Source organism: Eulemur rufifrons, chromosome 1, assembly GCF_041146395.1.
Source record: "Eulemur rufifrons isolate Redbay chromosome 1, OSU_ERuf_1, whole genome shotgun sequence".
NCBI classification, from domain to species: domain Eukaryota; kingdom Metazoa; phylum Chordata; class Mammalia; order Primates; family Lemuridae; genus Eulemur; species Eulemur rufifrons.
This window is the reverse complement of record NC_090983.1, coordinates 63,370,195-63,389,560: the sequence shown is the minus strand read 5'-3', so window position 1 is coordinate 63,389,560 and position 19,366 is coordinate 63,370,195. Positions and strand designations below refer to the sequence as shown.

Here is a 19,366-nt window from a genome sequence, read left to right as displayed (position 1 = left end):
AAGAACAATGACTGAACTGGTTAGAGCTTTTTACTTAATTATTTAAGCACTACACTTTTCATAACTTATGCTCATAACTGAAGTACAGTATCTTTTCCCACAGCTTGTTTACTTATCATTGAAGTTGATCTTTTTATGTTTTATCTCCCTCCTCAGTACTATTTCTAAAAATATTTTGAAATTTTCTCATTTATTTACTCTTTAATGCCTCGCAAATATTATTTCATCATTTTTACTGTTTTTGATTTGTTATTTTACTTATATTAGGAAACTTCTTTCCATCTTCAGTTTGCAAATTATTGACTGTTAAAATCTAATTCACCTGTAAATCATTAAAAGTGCAGACACTCTGTGCTTATTTCAGTGTAAATAATTCACATCATTGACTATCACGTATGTAGGCCAACTCAGAACTGTCCTAATTAATGAGAAGGCTGAATACTGCGCAGTACTCTGATTTTGTAGATTCTTACAAAGTTATAAAAAACAAGCCTTTATTCATGATGGAGAAGCTAGAAAATGCTAATTGCATTTTAAAATGTATATGTCTACCTTTATCCACTTCCATAGTTGATCCTTAAGTCTCCTACAAGTCCATAGTATATGATAAAAATATCAGGATTTTGGGTGGCAGGAATGGAGAAGGGTATTGATATTTGGGATCATTATAAATGTTATCTTGGGCTAAATCATGGATAGGTCCCTGAATACAGACAAAAAATGACTTCTACATTGAAGTAGAAAACAATTTAATGAAAAAATTTCAAGAATTTTACTACTAAAAATTATATGGAGATCATTTGGTTTTTAAACTCATTTTTATTTTATTTATATTTATGCTCATCAATTTATCTGCTCATCATTTCCTCTTCCATCATAGACATGCCTCTGGGATCATTTTATTTTCTTCCTGAAGTATATACTTAGAAATTCCTTTAGCAAGGGTGTCTTGGTGAGAAATTCTTTGTTTCTGTTTGCCTAAAGTTTCTTTCTTTTTCCTCCAGCTTTATTGAGGTATAATTGACAAATAAAAATTGTATAAATTCAAAGTGTACAATGTGGTGATTTGATATATGTATATATCTTATAACAATTATCACAATCAAATTAACACATTCATCAGCACACATAATTATCCTTTGTATGCATGTGCACATGTATGTGTGTAGGTATAAGATCTACTCTTTTGGCCAATTTCAAGTAAATGGTACAATATTATTAAGTATAGTCACCATGCTCTACATTAGATCCCCAGAACTTACTTATCTTATAATTGAAAGTTTGCACCTTTTGCCCAACATCTCCCCATGTTCTCATTCCCTCAGCCCCTTATAACCACCGTTCTACTCTTTGCTTTTATGAGTTTGACTTCTTAAGATTCCACATATAAGTGAGATCGTACAGTATTTGTCTTTCTGTTTCTGGCTTATTTCACTTAGCAGAATGTTCTCCAGGTTCATCCAAATTGTTACATATTCTAGGATTTCCTTCTTTTTTTTGTAGTTTATTTTATTTTTTATTTTTACTTATTTATTTTTTATTTCTGAAAGCTGTAGTTTAGAGAGAGAGTTGGGATATGAGAAAATAAAAATATAGAGCAGAATTTACTAAGCTTCTTTTACTAGGCTGAGGAATATTCCAGTGTGTGTATGTGCCACATTTTTATTCACTTATCCATTGATGGACACTTAGGTTGTTTCCATATCTTGGCTATTGTGAATAACGTTACAATGAACATGGAATGTAGATATCTCTTTGAGATACTGATTTCATTTCCTTTGAATATATACATAGAAGTGTGATTGCCAGATCATATGGTAGTTCTATTTTTAATTTTTGAGAAACTTCCATACTATTTTCCATAACGGGTGTACCAATTTATATTCCATCAACAGTGTATAAGGGCTCCCTTTTCTCCACATCCTCATGAACACTTGTTATCTATCTCTCGTATTTTTGATAATAGCCATCCTAATAGGTATGAGTTGATATCTCATCGTGCTTTTGATTTGCATTTCCCTGATGATTAGTGATGGTGCGGATCTTTTCATATATTTGTTGACCATTTTTATGTCTTCTTTGGAAAAATGTCTACTCAGATCCTCTGCCCATTTTTTTTTTTTTTTTTTTGAGACAGAGTCTCACTCTGTTGCCCGGGCTAGAGTGAGTGCCGTGGCATCAGCCTAGCTCACAGCAACCTCAAACTCCTGGGCTTAAGCGATCCTACTGCCTCAGCCTCCCGAGTAGCTGGGACTACAGGCATGCGCCACCATGCCCGGCTAATTTTTTGTATATATATATTTTAGTTGTCCATATAATTTCTTTCTATTTTTTAGTAGAGACAGGGTCTCACTCTTGCTCAGGCTGGTCTTGAACTCCTGACCTCGAGTAATCCACCCGCCTCGGCCTCCCAGAGTGCTAGGATTACAGGCGTGAGCCACCACGCCCGGCCCCTCTGCCCATTTTTAAATTAGGTTTTTTGGTTTCTTTTCCTATAGAGTTGTGTGAATTCTTTATATATTTTAGATATTAACCCCTTATCAGATACATGTTTCACAAATATATTATTTCATTCTATAGGTTGCCTTTCATTTTGCTGTTTCCTTTGATGTACAGATGAAGTGTCTTTCTTCAATAATGGCTTAGCTAAGTATATACTTCTAGAGTAATAGAAATTTTCCTTAGGTATCTTGAAGATATTATTTTATGGTCTGTGGCTTCTATTTTTATTAGTTTGTCATTCCTTTGTAGGTGATCCTTTTTTTCTTACTGCTTTAAAAATGTGTCATTCTAAATTTTCACATGATATGTGTAGATGTGAATTTTCTTTTAATTATCCTGTTTGTTATTCATTGTGATTCCTAAATTTGAGGATTCATGTGTTCTACCAATTCTGGAAATTTTTCACCTATTATTTAAAAATGGTACTTCTCCCTCATTCTCTCTACTCTTATCTTCTAGAACTCCAATTAGGCATATGTTAGACTTTCTCATATTATCCTCCATATTTTTAGTTATTTATTTTGAATTTTTTTATATTTTTTTCATTCTGTGCTATGTTCTGCACAATTTCTTCAGATTTTTTTCCTGGTTCCCTAATTCTTAGATTATCTGTCCACTTAACTGTTTTACCCATACATGGAGTTTTTAATTTTTTTAAATTTTATGAATTATACACACACACATACACACACACACACACACACACACATAATTTCTTAAAGTTAAACTTTTTCCATATCAGGATTTTCAGTCCTGTCTCAGGTTTTAGGAAAAGTTTTCTTTCCAGCCATTGAGTTTATAAGAACAAGGACATCAGTAGCTTGGTAGTTTGGTAGCAACCAGTCTTGCTCTGGATCCCCCTCATGTCTTTCATCCTCACTCTAATAACAAGGCTCTTGTTTTGATACTTATGACCAAACTACCACTTTTACCCCTTGTCAGCCTGACAAAGATCCATTTGTCTTTTAAAAATCAGCTCAAGTATCTCTTACGATAGAGTCTTTACTGACTTTCTCAGGGAGAAATAGTAACCTTTATGGCTGAGTGTCACCTGTATGTATTTCTTTTTTTTTTTTTTTTGAGACAGAGTCTCACTCTGTTGCCCGGGCTAGAGTGCCGTGGTGTCAACCTAGCTCACAGCAACCTCAAACTCCTGGGCTCAAGAGATTCTTCTGCCTCAGCCTCCCGAGGAGCGGAGACTAGTGCCACCATGCTTGGTTAATTTTTTCTATATATTTTTAGTTGTCTGGCTAATTTCTTTCTATTTTTAGTAGAGACGGGGGTCTCACTCTTGCTCAGGCTGGTCTTGAACTCCTGAACTCAAACGATCCTCCCACCTCAGCCTCCCAGAGTGTTAGGATTACAGGCGTGAGCCACCGTGCCCAGCCCAACCTGTATGTATTTTTTTTACAATACCATTGTACTGTTATACTTACCTGAAGTCTGTAATCTCTTCAAGGGAAAGAACCATATTTTATTGATTTTTGTGGCCCTAACGGTACAAATAATAATATAAGTAACAATAATAAATAAAATTTGTTGAGAACTTACCGTATGCCAGGAAAATTTATGAACTTTATATGTATTAATAAGTCACTGAAGACACAGAGAGATAACATAAAATGCCCAAAGTCACACATCTAGGAATTCATTGAAACCAGATTTGTATCCAGACATTATGTGCCCCTGCTTACAAACTCTTAGTGTGTATCCAACATTGCCTTTCTGATACCCTTCAGAATGGGAGAATCAGAAGCAGATGAATAGGTCATCAGCAAGAACTTGGACTTGGGCACTAAACAAACTCATGGGGATGTGGCAGATGCTTAGGGAAGGACAAGGCAGGACAAATACAGGAAGACCCGCAAGACAGATGGAGCCTTGTGGTGGGGCATTTATGAGCAAGCAACATGAAGAGAGTAAAGACAGCAAGGGGCATCAATAAGGAAATCTAACAGTAGTTAATATCATGTTCTGGGTACAAAATTGGATTCCTAGGCAGAACTGAGGCTCTAGAAGGACTCTTAAGAACAAGTGAGGAATCACATCCACAATTAAAAATAAACAAACCTCATAGGCAAATAATGCCAGTATCACTACCCTTAAAATACTTTTGTCTAGTTAAAACTGTTATTAACTTCTCAAACACCTTTTATCCTTAAGCTACCAGATGTCAGGCACACTAGGAGAGATAGTGTTCTTTAGGTCCCCATAGCAGTCATAAATGTAATAGTCTATGTTGTGATGAAATTAATCCTGAGCCAGAAGTAGCTCCAGCATTAGAAGATTTTCAAACCTGAAACTTTCAACCCTGAACCTGACACTGGACTATTTCATTTCAACAGACCACAGCCTTCCTGCCCTAACTGTGTGGTCCCCCAACTCATTTTTCAGTTTTGCATGGGTGGAGTTTTCCAAGTAAATGAGATAAGAAAAAATGAGATTTTTACATGATGATTTAGTTCATGCCTTCTTAACACTATTCCTACAATAGCAGATTTTACTCTCCAATTCTTATTCTCAGTTCTATTTTTTTCTTGTATGTGTAAGATGAAATAGAACTTTTACTTTGCATAAGTAAATGAAACCTAATTTGGTTGGTATGCCAACTTCCCAATTAGATACTTTAGAAGGAAACTCAAGTGTTTCTTTAATAAAAATACATAGGAAAGAGAAAGTGATTTATTGGACTACCTTAGAAGAAATATAGACTTAACTCATTTTATCATGAGATGGTATACTCTATATCATAGAATAGATGCCAGATTCTAAGAACCTAATTTCAAAGTAATATGCTAATAAAATGAGATGAGTTCATTTATTTTATGGAACTGTAATATATTCAGTGAAACTGAAATTTAGGCTTGACTTATGCTTAGATTTCAGTTCAGCTAGTATTTATTGAAATCTTATAACATGCCAATGTCTGAGCTGATTTTTTTTCACATATATTCCTACTTAAAACAGCATAATACAATTAGAGGTTAAGTGGTTGAGCCTTTTATATTTGTATTTTACTTTAACTTACATGGTAATGAAAAAGATAGAATGACTCTAGAGTAAATAATGGATGCATATGCTGAATATTAATATTGAATTTAAATGTTAATGTTCAATTTTCTTAATCTCATAATTTAAAATAAAAGAAATGAGATGGATAAGAAAACCAAGAAGTTAAAATCCTGCATCTGTTATTTAATGAAACAGTAGCAAAACATTACTAAAGCTGAGTGTGAAAATAATGTAGTGTGTGAGATGTTAAAGTCTGGAAAATACGTGTTTTAACACACAGTGAAATGAGTAAAATCAGCCATAATCTTCTATGAAGTATTTTAACATTAATGAGAATTGAAAAATCTGAAGCCTTTGGAAATAATAAACACTTAAAAAACTAGTTCTTAGGTCATGTTTATAAAAATATATGTGTCTACATATTTCTACTGCTCCTTAAATTAATATTAGAAAATGTTTTATTCATAGTAACTAATATACTAATCCATAGGTTGAGAGATACCATACATGCCTTAAGTTTTGGGATATCTTCTTTGAAAGTGTTCCGTACTTTTATTAATTACTGTTGTTCACTTTCTTCCACACATCCAGAAGTTTATTCTATGTTCTTTTTTTCATTTCTGACAGAAATTAAAACCTTTATGAGTTAATTGAGTTAATTATGCTGTTGATAGTTCTTTGATGATCCAGAGTCTCTTCCCCACCATTTTTTCTTCTACCCTTCATTCAGCAAAGTCATGTACGTGGGTTGCCATTTTAATTGTGTGTCCATTTCCACACAATTTGAAGTCATGGATTTTTTGTCATTAAAATAAATGTGACACATATGTATATAGGTCAGAGTCACAGGAAGAAAGAGATGATCACTCAAAAGGGATGATAAAAAGAGTTTAATGAAGGGACTATTTATAAAGGTGTAGGCAGGATGAAGGGAATCAACTAGGGATAGTGAAATCCTGAAGATCCACAGCAGCGGGAATCTGTTACTACCCCCAGGCCTAAAGGAGCAAGATATGGGAGCAGTTACGATAACTGGCAAGAGCCATAGCTGTAAAAGTCATATGCCAAGAGCTTTGATCTTGGATAGAGGACATAGCCATTGACAAACTATAGCCCAGCAGGGCACATGTCTCTCTCCTCCCACCCTCGTCTCTCTCATTGGCTGAATTCAGTCGGAAGCTAGAAGGCAAGGAGCCTGGTGATTGCAGTCCATAAAGACAGAGCATGATGAAGAATGGAAAGTGGATCTGTAAATGTTAGTAGAGAATATACAGCACACCATACTATCCTAATATCTAATAAAAAGGCAGAAAAAGTGGTTGCTTTTAAAAATTGATATGATAAATAATGCAGGAGGTAAAACACTTATAGAGGGGAATTTAGACCATCTGGCAGAATTGCAAATTTATCCAGTCTTCGACACGGCAATCCCACTTCTAGGAATCTATCTCAAAAAATAAACTGGCAAAAATACAACATGATATATGTTCAAGGATATCCATTGCCAATAATTGAGGAGAATGGAGGCAATTCACATGTCTGTCAATAGGGGACTTGAATGAATTATGGTGCATCTATACAATGGAGTATTATACAGCTATAAAAATGAATAAAAATGATCTCAATATACTCATGTAAAATAATTTCCAAGACATATTATTAAGAAAAGGAAGATACAGAAAAGTGTTTCTAGTATGCTGTCTTTTGTTTAAGAAAGGGGAGTATATGAATATATAAACATAATTGCTTGGATTACTAAGTGGTAATAATGGAAGGATGAACCAACAATCAATAAAAATGGGGATTTATAAGGAGAGGGAAGGAACAGGGTAGAAGAGCAGGAATGCAAATAGTTGTAGGGAAGAAAATTCTGAATTGAAAATGAACTACAATGTCCTCTATTAATTCATTTTAGAATGTGAAGATAATTACTGACAGGATTACATAATGGACATGAAAAAAATCTGAATTTTCCTGCTCATGCATTCATTATTGTTAGATTTATTTTGTAAAACTGGAAAAAATTATATTCCATTGAAAATAATGAACAAGAGTTGTGGTAAATCAGAATAATGCATTTTTTTACATATTCATAAAGAGATTAATGATATTCACAAACAATTCTAGAAGAAATTGTTGCTATTTTTATGTGAACATTTTAACAATTAAATGTAGTGGCTCATATTAGTTACTCCTCCATGAGAGAATACACTGGTTTAAGAACACTACAGATGTGAGAACTAAGTTAGAAATCTCTTTCCTCTACTATTGCTCTCTAATATTTGTTCAGTAAAAAATAACAACAATAAAAATTCTTCCTTTTAAAGAAAGTTTTGGAGGTGGAGATGTTCCCACCTTAAAAATATATATTTGAATTCAAAACACAAATGTCTTACTGTTTAGAAGTCGTCAAATTGCAGAGAATCATAGGATGCTTTGGGTTATGCCACTTACATACAGTTTGTCTTTAAAATAGCTGAATACAAATTCTATTTACTTATAATCAGGGTTTAACTGGTGCAAGCAGGTAGATAATCTTTGTTCTTCCTTAAGAAGGCATAGGGGATATGTACGTTAGTGGGACTAGGAAGAAGAAACTATTATGTTCCTGATAAAAGGAAGAAAAAATTTAAAATAATTCAACAAAAGATATGACTTATGCAATTATAAGTTCTAAACTTAGTACAACTGAAACTTCAAAAATTGAAAAATATTAACTTGAAAAGTTACATATTATAGTTTGTTCATTTGGTTAGCAGACTATGTAAATAGACTCAGGATGTGATTTCTGTAGGGACTGGTTACTATTACTCTGTTCCAGGGCCATAGTCTTTACCAATGCTTTTCAAATTGCAGGTGACTACTCATTATTAAGTCCTGAAATAAATTTAATGGATAGTGACTAGTATTCTTAAATGAAATAGAATATCCTAGAATAGAAAATATCAGAGTGCATTGTTTATAGTAAGGATAAGTATTGGTTTATGAAACTTTTATTTTGATTATACATACATGAGTATGTGACTGTGTTGGGACATAAAATATATTTCTCACTGTAGGTCATAGTCAGAAAAAATTTTAAAACATTGTCCTGTACTACTTACTGGAATCAAACATCTCATAAATGTTGACCCAATGGTGTAGGAAGGGTAAATTATATTGAGGGACAATGTAATATATTTATGTGTTTTCTTCCCTACACAGTGTTAACGTGTGTTCCTAAATGAGTAAAACATGTGGAAATTAGGATGAATTAATATGTTTGATGTTCAACAGATCTAGAGAGGAATTCAGTACAAAATGAAATAAATATTTATCTCACTGGTGTACTTGGGGTAACCAAAATCTTGGGCACCCAAGGCTGTAGGTTCCTCTGCATTCCCTTCATCATACCCAAATGCTTACTTGCTGTTGGTAGCAAAGGGGAGGGAAAATGCTCCATTAAAAAGTCTGGAATAACATTGAAATGATCTTTTGAACCATAATCAAAATAGAGAACTTTTCTTATATGTTTGAGTATTAATTTGTATCTTGGGAATTTTCGGCCTACAATATCATACATTTAATGTTTCTATGGAACATCCAGTGAGTATTTAAAGGGGATAATGTATATAAAGCTGCAAAATGAGACATTTATATTTAGTTACATTCATATTCTTACTTTTATTTTTTTCCTTTCCAAGAAACATTAAAATTAAGTCATTTCTACTTGCAACTTGTATAGCAATTAAGTAATTAACTATGTCTTATTTAGATTTCACTTATACTTCTGCTGCAGAATTTCACTTTATTTCAGTATCTTTCCATTAGCAATGCAATGGAATTGTCTTCTGTTCAAGGATAGCAACATGCTTTGTATAAATAAAGAGAAAAACCATTTTGTATAAGTTTGAAAATTGATTCATGCCCTTGGAATAAAAATTAAATGTTTTATTGTATAGGAGAAAACATTTTCCCTATAAACCTTTCCATTTTGTAACTTTGCCATTATAAGATACAATAAAATATGCCCCTTCAGACCTATAAGCATAGAAGCATGACTTAGCTTGTGGCATTCTGCCTAACAACACCCCAGAGGGCAGAGACACATTCCAATGTGACATATATTTGAATATGTTTTGCACAAATAATTAATTTGATTTGTAAATACATCAAAAACATATTCTAAATAGGCTGAAACTTGCATTTGTTTCATTTATGAAAAGTATATAAATCCCATTTTAGTATTTTTGTCTTGCTTTTATTTCTCAAACCACATTAGATTTTTTTGTATTGCATTGTAGTTTATTTTACTCTATACTTTTTTTTAAATTTCAAAATATTAAGGGAGTACAAATGATTTGGTTACATGGGTCGCTTTTGTAATGCTTCAGTTACAGTTATAAGTGTGCCCATCACCGAAAAGGTGTTCACTGTACCCGTTAGGTAGGTTTTTATTCCTTCCCTCCTACCCCCTGCTCCTGCTTGATTTCCATTGAGTTTTACTTCCCTCTGTGCACATGTGTGCTCATTGATTAGTTCCAATTTAATAGTAAGCATATGTGGTGGTTGTTTTTCCATTATTTAGATACTTCACTTGAGATAAAGGTCTCCAGTTCCATCCAAATTGTTGCAAAGGGCATTAATTCATACTTTTTTATGGCTGAGTAGTATTCCATGGTAAACATATACCACATTTTGTTAATCCACTCAGAATTGATGGGCACTTGGGTTGATTCCACATCTTTGCAGTTGTGAATTGTGCTGTGATAAATGTTGAAGTGCAGGTGTCTTTTAGATAAAATGCCTTCTTTTCTTTTGAGTATATACACAGTAGTGGGATTGCTGGATCAAATGGTGGGTCTACTTTTAGTTCTTCAAGGAATCTCCATGCTGTTTTGCATAGAGGTTGTACTAATGTACAGTCCCACCAATAGTCTATAAACATTCCTTTCTCTCTGCATCCGCATATATTGTTTTTGGACTTTTTAATAAAAAACATTCTGACAGGCATAAGATGATAGCTCATGGTTTAAATTTGCATTTCTCTGATAATTAGTGATGTTGAGCATTTTTCATGAGCATTTGTCTACCTTCTTTTGAAAAGCTTCTGTTTATGTGTTTTGCCCACTTTTTAAAATTATTTATTTCAAAGTATTACAGGAGTACAAACACTTTGGTTACATGAATTGCCTTTGCACTACCCGACAAGCCTGCCCATCCCCTAGACAGTGCGCCCCACATCCATTAGGTGTGGATTTATCCATTGCCTCCTACCGTGTCTCACCTGCCTGCCACCCTATGACTGTTACTTCCTATATGTGCACATTAGTGTTGATCAGTTAGTACTAATTTAATGGTGATACATGTGGTGTTTGTTTTTTCATTCTTGTGGTACTTCACTTAGAAGAATGGGCTCTAGCTCCATCTAGGATAATACAATAGGTAGTTAATCATTTTTAATGGCTGAGTAGTACTCCATGGTATACACATACCACATTTTATTAACCCACTCATGTATTGATGGTGCCCACTTTTTAATGGGAGTTTGTTCTTGCTGATTTGTTTGAGTTCTTGGTAGATTCTGGATATCAGCCCTTTATCAGATGTAGTTTGCAAATATTTTCTCTGATTCTGTATGTTGTCTGTTTGCTATGTTGATTATTTCCTTAGCTGTGCAGAAGCTTTTTAAATTAATCAAGTCCCATTTATCTATTTTTGTTGTTGCTGTAATTGCCTTTGGGATCTTAGTCATAAATTCTTTGCCTAGGCTGATATTTAGAAGAGTTTTTCCTGCATTTTCTTCTAGAATTCTTATGGCTTCATGCCTTACATTTAATTCTTTTATCTATCTTGAATTAATTTTTGTGAGTGGTGAGAGAGATGGATCCTGTTTCATTCTTCGGCATGTGGCTATCAGATTTCCCTAGGACCATTTATTGAACAGGGCTTATTTTCCCCAGTGTATATTGTCTGCTTTGTCAAAGATCTGTTGGCTGCATATAGATAGTTTTATATATGGGTTCTCTGTTCTGTTCCATTGGTCTATGTCTCTATTTTTGTGCCAATACCAGGCTTTTTTTGGTTACTATAGCGTTGTAGTATAGTTTGAAGTCTGGTAATGTGATGCCTCCAGATTTGTTCACAGCCCAATTCTAGCAGATGTACAAAGAAGAGGTGGAACCCATACTGCAGAAATTATTTCATAACATCAAGAAGAAGAGAATCCTCCCCAACTCATTCTATGAAGTCAGTATCACCTTGATACCAAAGCCAGGAAAGGACACAACAGAAAAAGAAAACTACAGACCAATATCCCTTATGATGATAAATACAAAAGTCCTCAATAATATACTAACAAACTGAATTCAACAGCACATAAAAAAAAATAATACACCATAATCAAGTGGGCTTCATCCCAGGGATACAAGGATGATTCAACATATGTAAATCAATAAATGTGATTCACCACATATACAGAAGCAAAAACAAAGACTATATTATCATCTCAATAGATGCAGAAAAAGCATTAGACAAAATTCAGCAACCTTTCATGATAAAAACTTTCAACAAACTAGGCATAGAAGGAATATATCTCAAAGTTAGAAAAGCCGTATATGACAAATCCACAGCCAACATCATATCGAATGGGGAAAAGTTTAAAGCCTTCCCCCTAAGAACTGGAACAAGACAAATGTGCCCACGTCACCACTTCTAGTCAACATTGTGCTGGAAGTCCTAGCCAGAGCAATCAGGCAAGAGAAAGAAATAAAGGACATCCAAATTGGGACAGAGGAGGTCAAACTATCACTTTTCACAGATGATATCATTTTGTATCTAGAAAACACCAAAGACTCCACCAAGAGACTCCTGAAATTCATAAATAAATTCAACAAAGTCTCTGATTACAAAATTAATGTACACAACTCAGTAGCATTTCTATGTACCAGTAACAGTCAAGCTGAGAGTCAAATCAAAGACATTCACAATAGCTACAAAGAAAATAAAATACCTAGGAATATACTTATCCAAGTAGGTGAAAGATCTCTACAAAGAGAACTAACTATGAAACACTGAGGAAAGAAATCATAGATCACACAAACAAATGGAAAACCATATCATGCTCATGGATCAGTAGAATCAGCATTATTAAAATGTCCATACTACTCAAAGTGATTTACAGATTCAATGCAATCCTCATCAAAATACCAATGTCATATTTCACAGATATAGAAAAAATAATTCTATGCTTTTTTCAGAACCAGAAAAGAGCCCAAATAGGCAAAGAAATTTTAACAACAACAAAAAAACAATTGTTATATTTTTAAAACTTTGCCCAAGAGCAGAGCAATGGCCTCTGAATCCTATTTTCATATCCATTTTTTCTTATTCGTAATTTATGTTTCTTTAACTCTGACCTGTTTCAGCACATATCAGAAAGACACAGGACCACAGGCTAATGAACATGTCCTTCCACTGTATACTTTGCCGTGTGTAAAGCACAGGAAAGCTGATCTTCCTAGGTTGAAATATGTCTATAATCCTTTACCTGAAAGTACTAATTTGTAAAACATGGGGCCAAATAATTATCAAGATTATGTCCAGGAATTATAAAACATTTATATATGTAAATAATACAGGCTTTTTCATAGACACAAGAATTTTTACATTTTACTTGGTATAAAACATCATGGGTGTTAGGTAAACTTTTCCCTGCTTTAGACACCTGACTGTAACATCTCTTCAGTGTTTTAACACTGCTGTTTATTACGTCCTTATAAACAGTTACAAAAACAATTAACCATATACCTCCCACCTCATTTAGTCCAGTATCTGTTTCCCTGAAGACTTTTCTACGAGATTAGTAAACTAATCAGAAAAGCTAATTGGAAACAGGTTATTAATATCCAAGAATGATGCAGCTTGCTATTGTCTGTTCTTACAGGGGTTTTAATTGTCTTTAATGCTCTATTCAAAGGAAGTTGAAAATATTGTGATATTTTTCTCTGAGAATCCTTTGCCGTGATCACCTCAAATTAGAGCATTTGGGAGTAATTATCTGTTCTGATTATCCATAAAAGGGTCCCAATAATGTCAAGTAAAATATCATTTTCAAAAGGATTTTGAATTTTTATTCTTCTCAATGACTCAATTTCTTCATGTACTCATTCTGTCACTGTTGGAAGATTGTATCACCTCTCAGTTGCTCCCCAAAAGAAGACCACTTAGATGCTTCCTCACATACCATTCTTTTTTTCTTCAGAATACCTCTGACTATATAACACCCTCCAAACATTTCTCCCAAATCTCAGAAAGAGGGGAGTCCCTATCTTTAATTCTAGTGGCTTAGACCTTAGATCAGTGTTATATTCTTTCCTGGCACCTGGGCCAGGGGGATTTTTTATTTACTTCTTTCCTAGCATCTCACTTCTCTTCTGTATTGACACTTTCCCTTTAGCATTCAGATAGGCAAAGATCTAACCAACTTGAAAAAGAAATCTCTACTCTAATTTTGAAGATTTTTCTAATGATAATATTTATTTCTCTTTCAATTATTCATTCTGGAACTGGGGGAATAACCACAGGATGTGTTCAGGAACCACTGGATCTACACTGAGATAGATTTGAGCTAATGCTCTATTGATTACCTAAAATCCATAAGCCCCTACTCTGGCTGGTGAATGATAGTGACATTTTCTGACTGGGATTAGTGTCAATTCACAGCCAGTGTCCAATAATCCCCCAAAGGTCTGATTATTTCCTTTTCTCCAGTGTACAGTCACCTGGTAAAAAATGTAATGTCCCTTTGGGAAGACTGTGAGAAAGACTACAAATTTTTGCAATGTAGCAGGATCCTTCCTCAAGTGGACCTGGCCTCTCTTTTATTCAAGGGATTCTGAGTGTGTAAATTGATTGAGAGGCCATCACTTTCTCTTTTTATGATTCAAGTTAGACTTCTGTTCCCCTGACATAGAACCTTTTTACTTCTATAGATCAAATAAGAATTTAGTAGACTGCCTATCTATTTCACTTCTGGGGTCACCTTGATCAACTAGCCAATTCCATAGATCTCTGTGAATCAGACTGTGCCAATTATTGTTTTGACTCTGCTGTCCCTATGGTAACCACACCCATCTTGTCTTTGGTGATTAAGTGCTGTCTCTTGGCCCCTGTCCCCCTGGGATCTAATTACCCCCATTGTGTTTTAGGATCCCAGTTTGATGGCAGCAGTTCAAATTATAATTCCTGACCTAAAGAGAAGAGAGACAACAGAGCTCTTCAAGTGTACTGGGCTTCTCATCATAAATTTATTTCTCACAATCATGATGTAAGGTGTGTCCTCTGGACCTTCCTGGCATGGGCAAGCAGGACTTAAATGATGAGCTCTAACATTTCAATCTCATTAAGCCTTCGTATGATTTCCTTTATGGTAATCAAAGCAGTTCTGGAATTTTAACTTCATTTAGTGTAGCCTACTTTTTGGTCCCTGTTTCAACCAACTAACTAAACAGAGCCCCTGAACTACAACATTAAATCTAGAATCTCTGCTTAGTGGGCACATATCAATAAATCGAGCCTGAGCCTATTTTATATTCCTTCCACTGTTATCCTATACCCTTAATATCCATTTTCACACATATTCCCCTGATTTCTATCTGTATAAATTATTAAAATTTTGCCATTATTTTGGAATGTAGCTCAACTCCTTGTGGGTCACATTTTATACCTCACCTTTTGAGGCCCATTAAAACTTAAGTCCAGCTATAGGTCTAAAAGCAAAGAGAGTTGGTGGGGCTAGTCTTAATGAAAATCAGCAGTGTCTTTCAAGGCAAGATCTGTAATCTTTCCTCATTTCTTCACTATAGATTACCTCATTTGTTTTGCCTGATTATATTTTGACTTTGGCATTTTCCTTATATGTTCCACCTCTCAAGGTTATCAATGTTCATATAGTATAAGTACAGCAACAATGGAAAATGATTTTGTGTCATCTCAAAAAATGTCTATGTATAGTTTGATATTGATTCTTTTTTTATTTCCCTTCTCCTTACTCTAATTCTTCATTATTTATAAGAATTCTCCAAGGTTGAGACATTCTCCAAGTTTGAGGTTTGTTTTCTCCCTCTCTCTATTCTCTCCGTGGTCTTGATTTCTTTTTTCTCTGGATTCCCATAATTCTGACTTTTCAGTACTACATATTACAGCATTTAGTCGAAGATTGTTTCCTTAATGAAACAAAGGCAGGTCCCCAGTGTCTGATATTCCAGTGTAGTTGATGGATAGAAGATTGGTTTATTTTTATTTCCTTCTTTAGCACACTCTCTGACTTTCAAAGAAGAAGCAAAAATCTTTTTTTTCCTACTAGTCATATACTAGAATAGATTTTGGAAACGTCATTCATCTATAGTCTATCTTTTCATTTCTCTTTTTGTGCTTGGTGTTCACTTTTAAGGCAATTTTTACATAGGTGTTTGCAACCAGATAAAAGTTGTAAATATAGTAGTTTATGTTTTACTTCATTCAATACTTTGTGTTTTGTCCATTCCTGCATGGTCAAAATGGATTATATTCAACCCTCCCCCATTATTTTAATGAGTATCAAATTAGTGAGTATATTGTTTTGAGCATGTTTACAATGTTGGGGAGACATAGTCTCTGCCCAGCCATTCTAAATTGGTAAAAATACATATGGAAACTAAATTAAGGTTTAATGCAAATGATTATAATTCACTGTTTAGTTTGAATAAAACACATTATACTGAAGCAAAGTAATTAGAGTTGTCATTTACTTAATAATTGCTATTAATTGCTTTTAAGGGATTATATATCCCAATTCCATTTTTAATGGCAGTGGAATTATTTCTCCTTGCCATAGCATTAGTGATGTTAATACTAATGATTTGCATATTTTTCTTATATAGTTCAAGATGTCATCTTTTTAATAAGAAAGAAGTCTTTATCAGGGATAAAAATGTATGTTACTAAATTGACAGGATAACCGTTTGTTTTCTATATTTTATCTCACTAACAAATGACGGCAACTGAGATGTTTGACTGCCTTCAATGTCAAGGAAATCAAATGACATTCCTTCTCTGAATATGTGGCCAAATTTATTTTACTTTTCTCTTTAAACCAACATTCGATAATCAGATTACTCATGGACAAGTGGATTTAAGTGACTGAATTAAACCCCAAAATATTAGATCACAGTAAGGTATATTTTTTGAAATTAAGAGAATATATGTATTATCATTTAATCTTTCTCCTTATTCTACAGAGAAATGATGAAGAGGCAGTTGTGGATAGAGGTGGAACTCGTTCTATTCTCAAAACACACTTTGAGAAAGAAGATTTAGAAGGTAAGACATTCTGTTTGTTGGGGTAGCTACTGGTGTGCTTTCTGAAAGTATTTCACAGAGAAATGTGAAGTTTGTCAAATTGTGGACAATTGCAAAAGTTGATTTAAGAGTAATAGTAGTACATTGGTGGTGGGGGGTGGGTAGATATGATTGTTTTGGTGCAGCTGGGGAAAGCCAATAGTCAGACCTGCAAACAATGAGAAGCCTTCATTCATCTAAAAGACATTTAATGAACCCCCACTATATTCCAGGCACTGTGTTGTATGCCAGTCTTTCAATAGTCCTTGCTTTAAGGAATTATAATCAATTGGGAAATGAAAAAAAAAGAAATCATGACAGATCAGCATATCAAGTGCTTTATGAGAGGTGAGTATAGGACAGGAGGAGTGTCTAACTTAGCCTATGTTGTCAGCATAGGCTGTCACTGGAAGAGAGTTAAGGACAACTGGAATTCTGGTTTTACTTGGCTATATATCACACACAGGTGGAGGCACCATTTATGTGGATTCTTTTCATTAGGAGGGGCAGCTCATCCAACAGGGAGGCATATGGTCGAGTGGTTAACTGTTAATTTGTCTATACCTCAGTTTTCTTAGCTGTTAAAATAAGGTTAACAATGGAATATATTTCCTAAAATTTTTATGAGAATTAAGGGAAAAGTACTTAGAATAGAGTTAGCATAAAAGTTAAGTATTGACAAGCATTGTTCCATCACAATTTAATGTTCTCAAAGCATTAGTTCATTTTTATTTTTTAACCAGAACTTATTACTGAGATACAAGGTACATAGCACTTGTCATCTTTTGATTGAAAATTGAAACTCAGGTGATCTTAAGAACAAATAATCAGAGAAAGCTCCTAATAAACCACTGAGCTGAGAGGTAAGGGTTTTTTCATTTACCTCTTTAATGTAATGTAACCATTTAAATTACAATTAAATTCATTGTTCTTGGATCTTATCTTTAGCCACAACAATTACACAGGAGTGTAATTAATAGGATTTAATATACACAGGAGTTAATATAATATTTAGAAACAACTTTCAACAACTATCCCTACTCTGTGCCTGACATTTTGCTTGGTACACAGAAAATACCCAGGTCCAAGAAAGTTATACTCATTGAGTTGGCCTAGTGATTTGCTATGCTATACACATTCATTACATAAATTGAAGTGAGCAAAACCTTGAAAAATCTAAACTCATAATGGATAATGTAAAAATAATTTCTCTTTGAGTGAAATGCCATTATATTACATTTTTTTCAATAGCATATTTGCCTTCCTATTTATGTCATGCCATGACAAGCTGTTTTTATATTCACTAAACACATACCAAAAAAAAATCTAACAAAGCAAGAAGTTAGTCTAGAAATATACTCAATTCCAGGGAAAAGCCATCTTATTTAAAGATTGTCATGCATAATCTACACACAGGTAATTGCAAGTTAACAATTACTAATTTATAAATAATTAAAGTAAAATGCTGAATGGTTCTTTTGAACAGAAAATACATAATACAAAAATAAGATTTAGTAAGATTAGCTTATTTATTATATCTACATGTATTACATACATTTTCCTTTGCTGAGCATGGTTAGCAAATATAGGTGATGGTGGGCAATGCTTATTAAAAGACATTTATGATTGATAGAACACAATTGGATTAACCAGATTTTGTTCATTTTACTTATTGATGTCAATAGTGGGTATTTTAACCCCAGAAGCTAATAATTGTGGCTAAGTCATTGATAATTGAAATTAACCACAGAATGCACAGGCAATATTGCATTTTAGAATTTTAAAGCAAAATAGGAATAAACCTTATTTATATTGACTTTCTATTATTTGTTCTGCTCCCACCCCACACTAAATAGATAAGCAATCTACCATTTGAGGATGCTATGGAGGGTTCAGCTGTGATGCACACGATGATTTAATAGATCTGTTAGTGGTTACGGATTGATTACTCAGAATTAGAAAATAATGCAAGAGTAATGTGATGGATGTCATGGTTCAGGACGAATCAACTGGCAACAGAATATCAAATGAGTAAGCGGGAGAGCACCAGTGAGAACGGTAGCATTACCAAGGTAACGGTGGTGGTAATTCCTCTTCTGTTTTGTGCTGCTATAACAGAATACCACAGACTGGGTAATTTATAAAGAAAAGAAATTTATTTCTCACAGTTTTGGAGACTGGGAAGTCCAAGATCGAGGGGCCCATATAAGGCAAGGGCCTTTGTGCTGTGTCGTCATCCCATGGTGGTAGGAGGAAGTGTGAGAGAGGTTGAGAGAGATGGAACGATGGAATGCAGAGCCTTGAGCCCTTCTATAATCCACATTAATCCATTCATGAGAGTGGGGCCCTCATGACCTAACCACTACCCATTAGGCCCCATCTCCCAACACTGTTGCATTGGGGATTAAGTTTCCAGCTCATGCTTTGTGGGAGACAAATTCAAACCATAACATTCTCCTTTTGTGCAATTAAAGAAAAGAACAGAACTACTTTC

The 19,366-nt window shown here is 34.1% G+C and overlaps 1 protein-coding gene across 14 annotated transcripts in view; it reads left to right on the top strand.

Moving 5' to 3' along the window:
* SLC4A10 (solute carrier family 4 member 10) overlaps positions 1-19,366 on the top strand; it is a 313,419-nt gene that overhangs the window by 112,414 nt on the left and 181,639 nt on the right. For all 14 annotated transcript variants that reach the window (XM_069472125.1, XM_069472121.1, XM_069472113.1 and 11 more), the window contains one exon: positions 16,773-16,854. In XM_069472125.1, the coding sequence (XP_069328226.1) occupies positions 16,773-16,854 (82 nt within the window). The remainder of the gene's footprint in view (positions 1-16,772; positions 16,855-19,366) is intronic.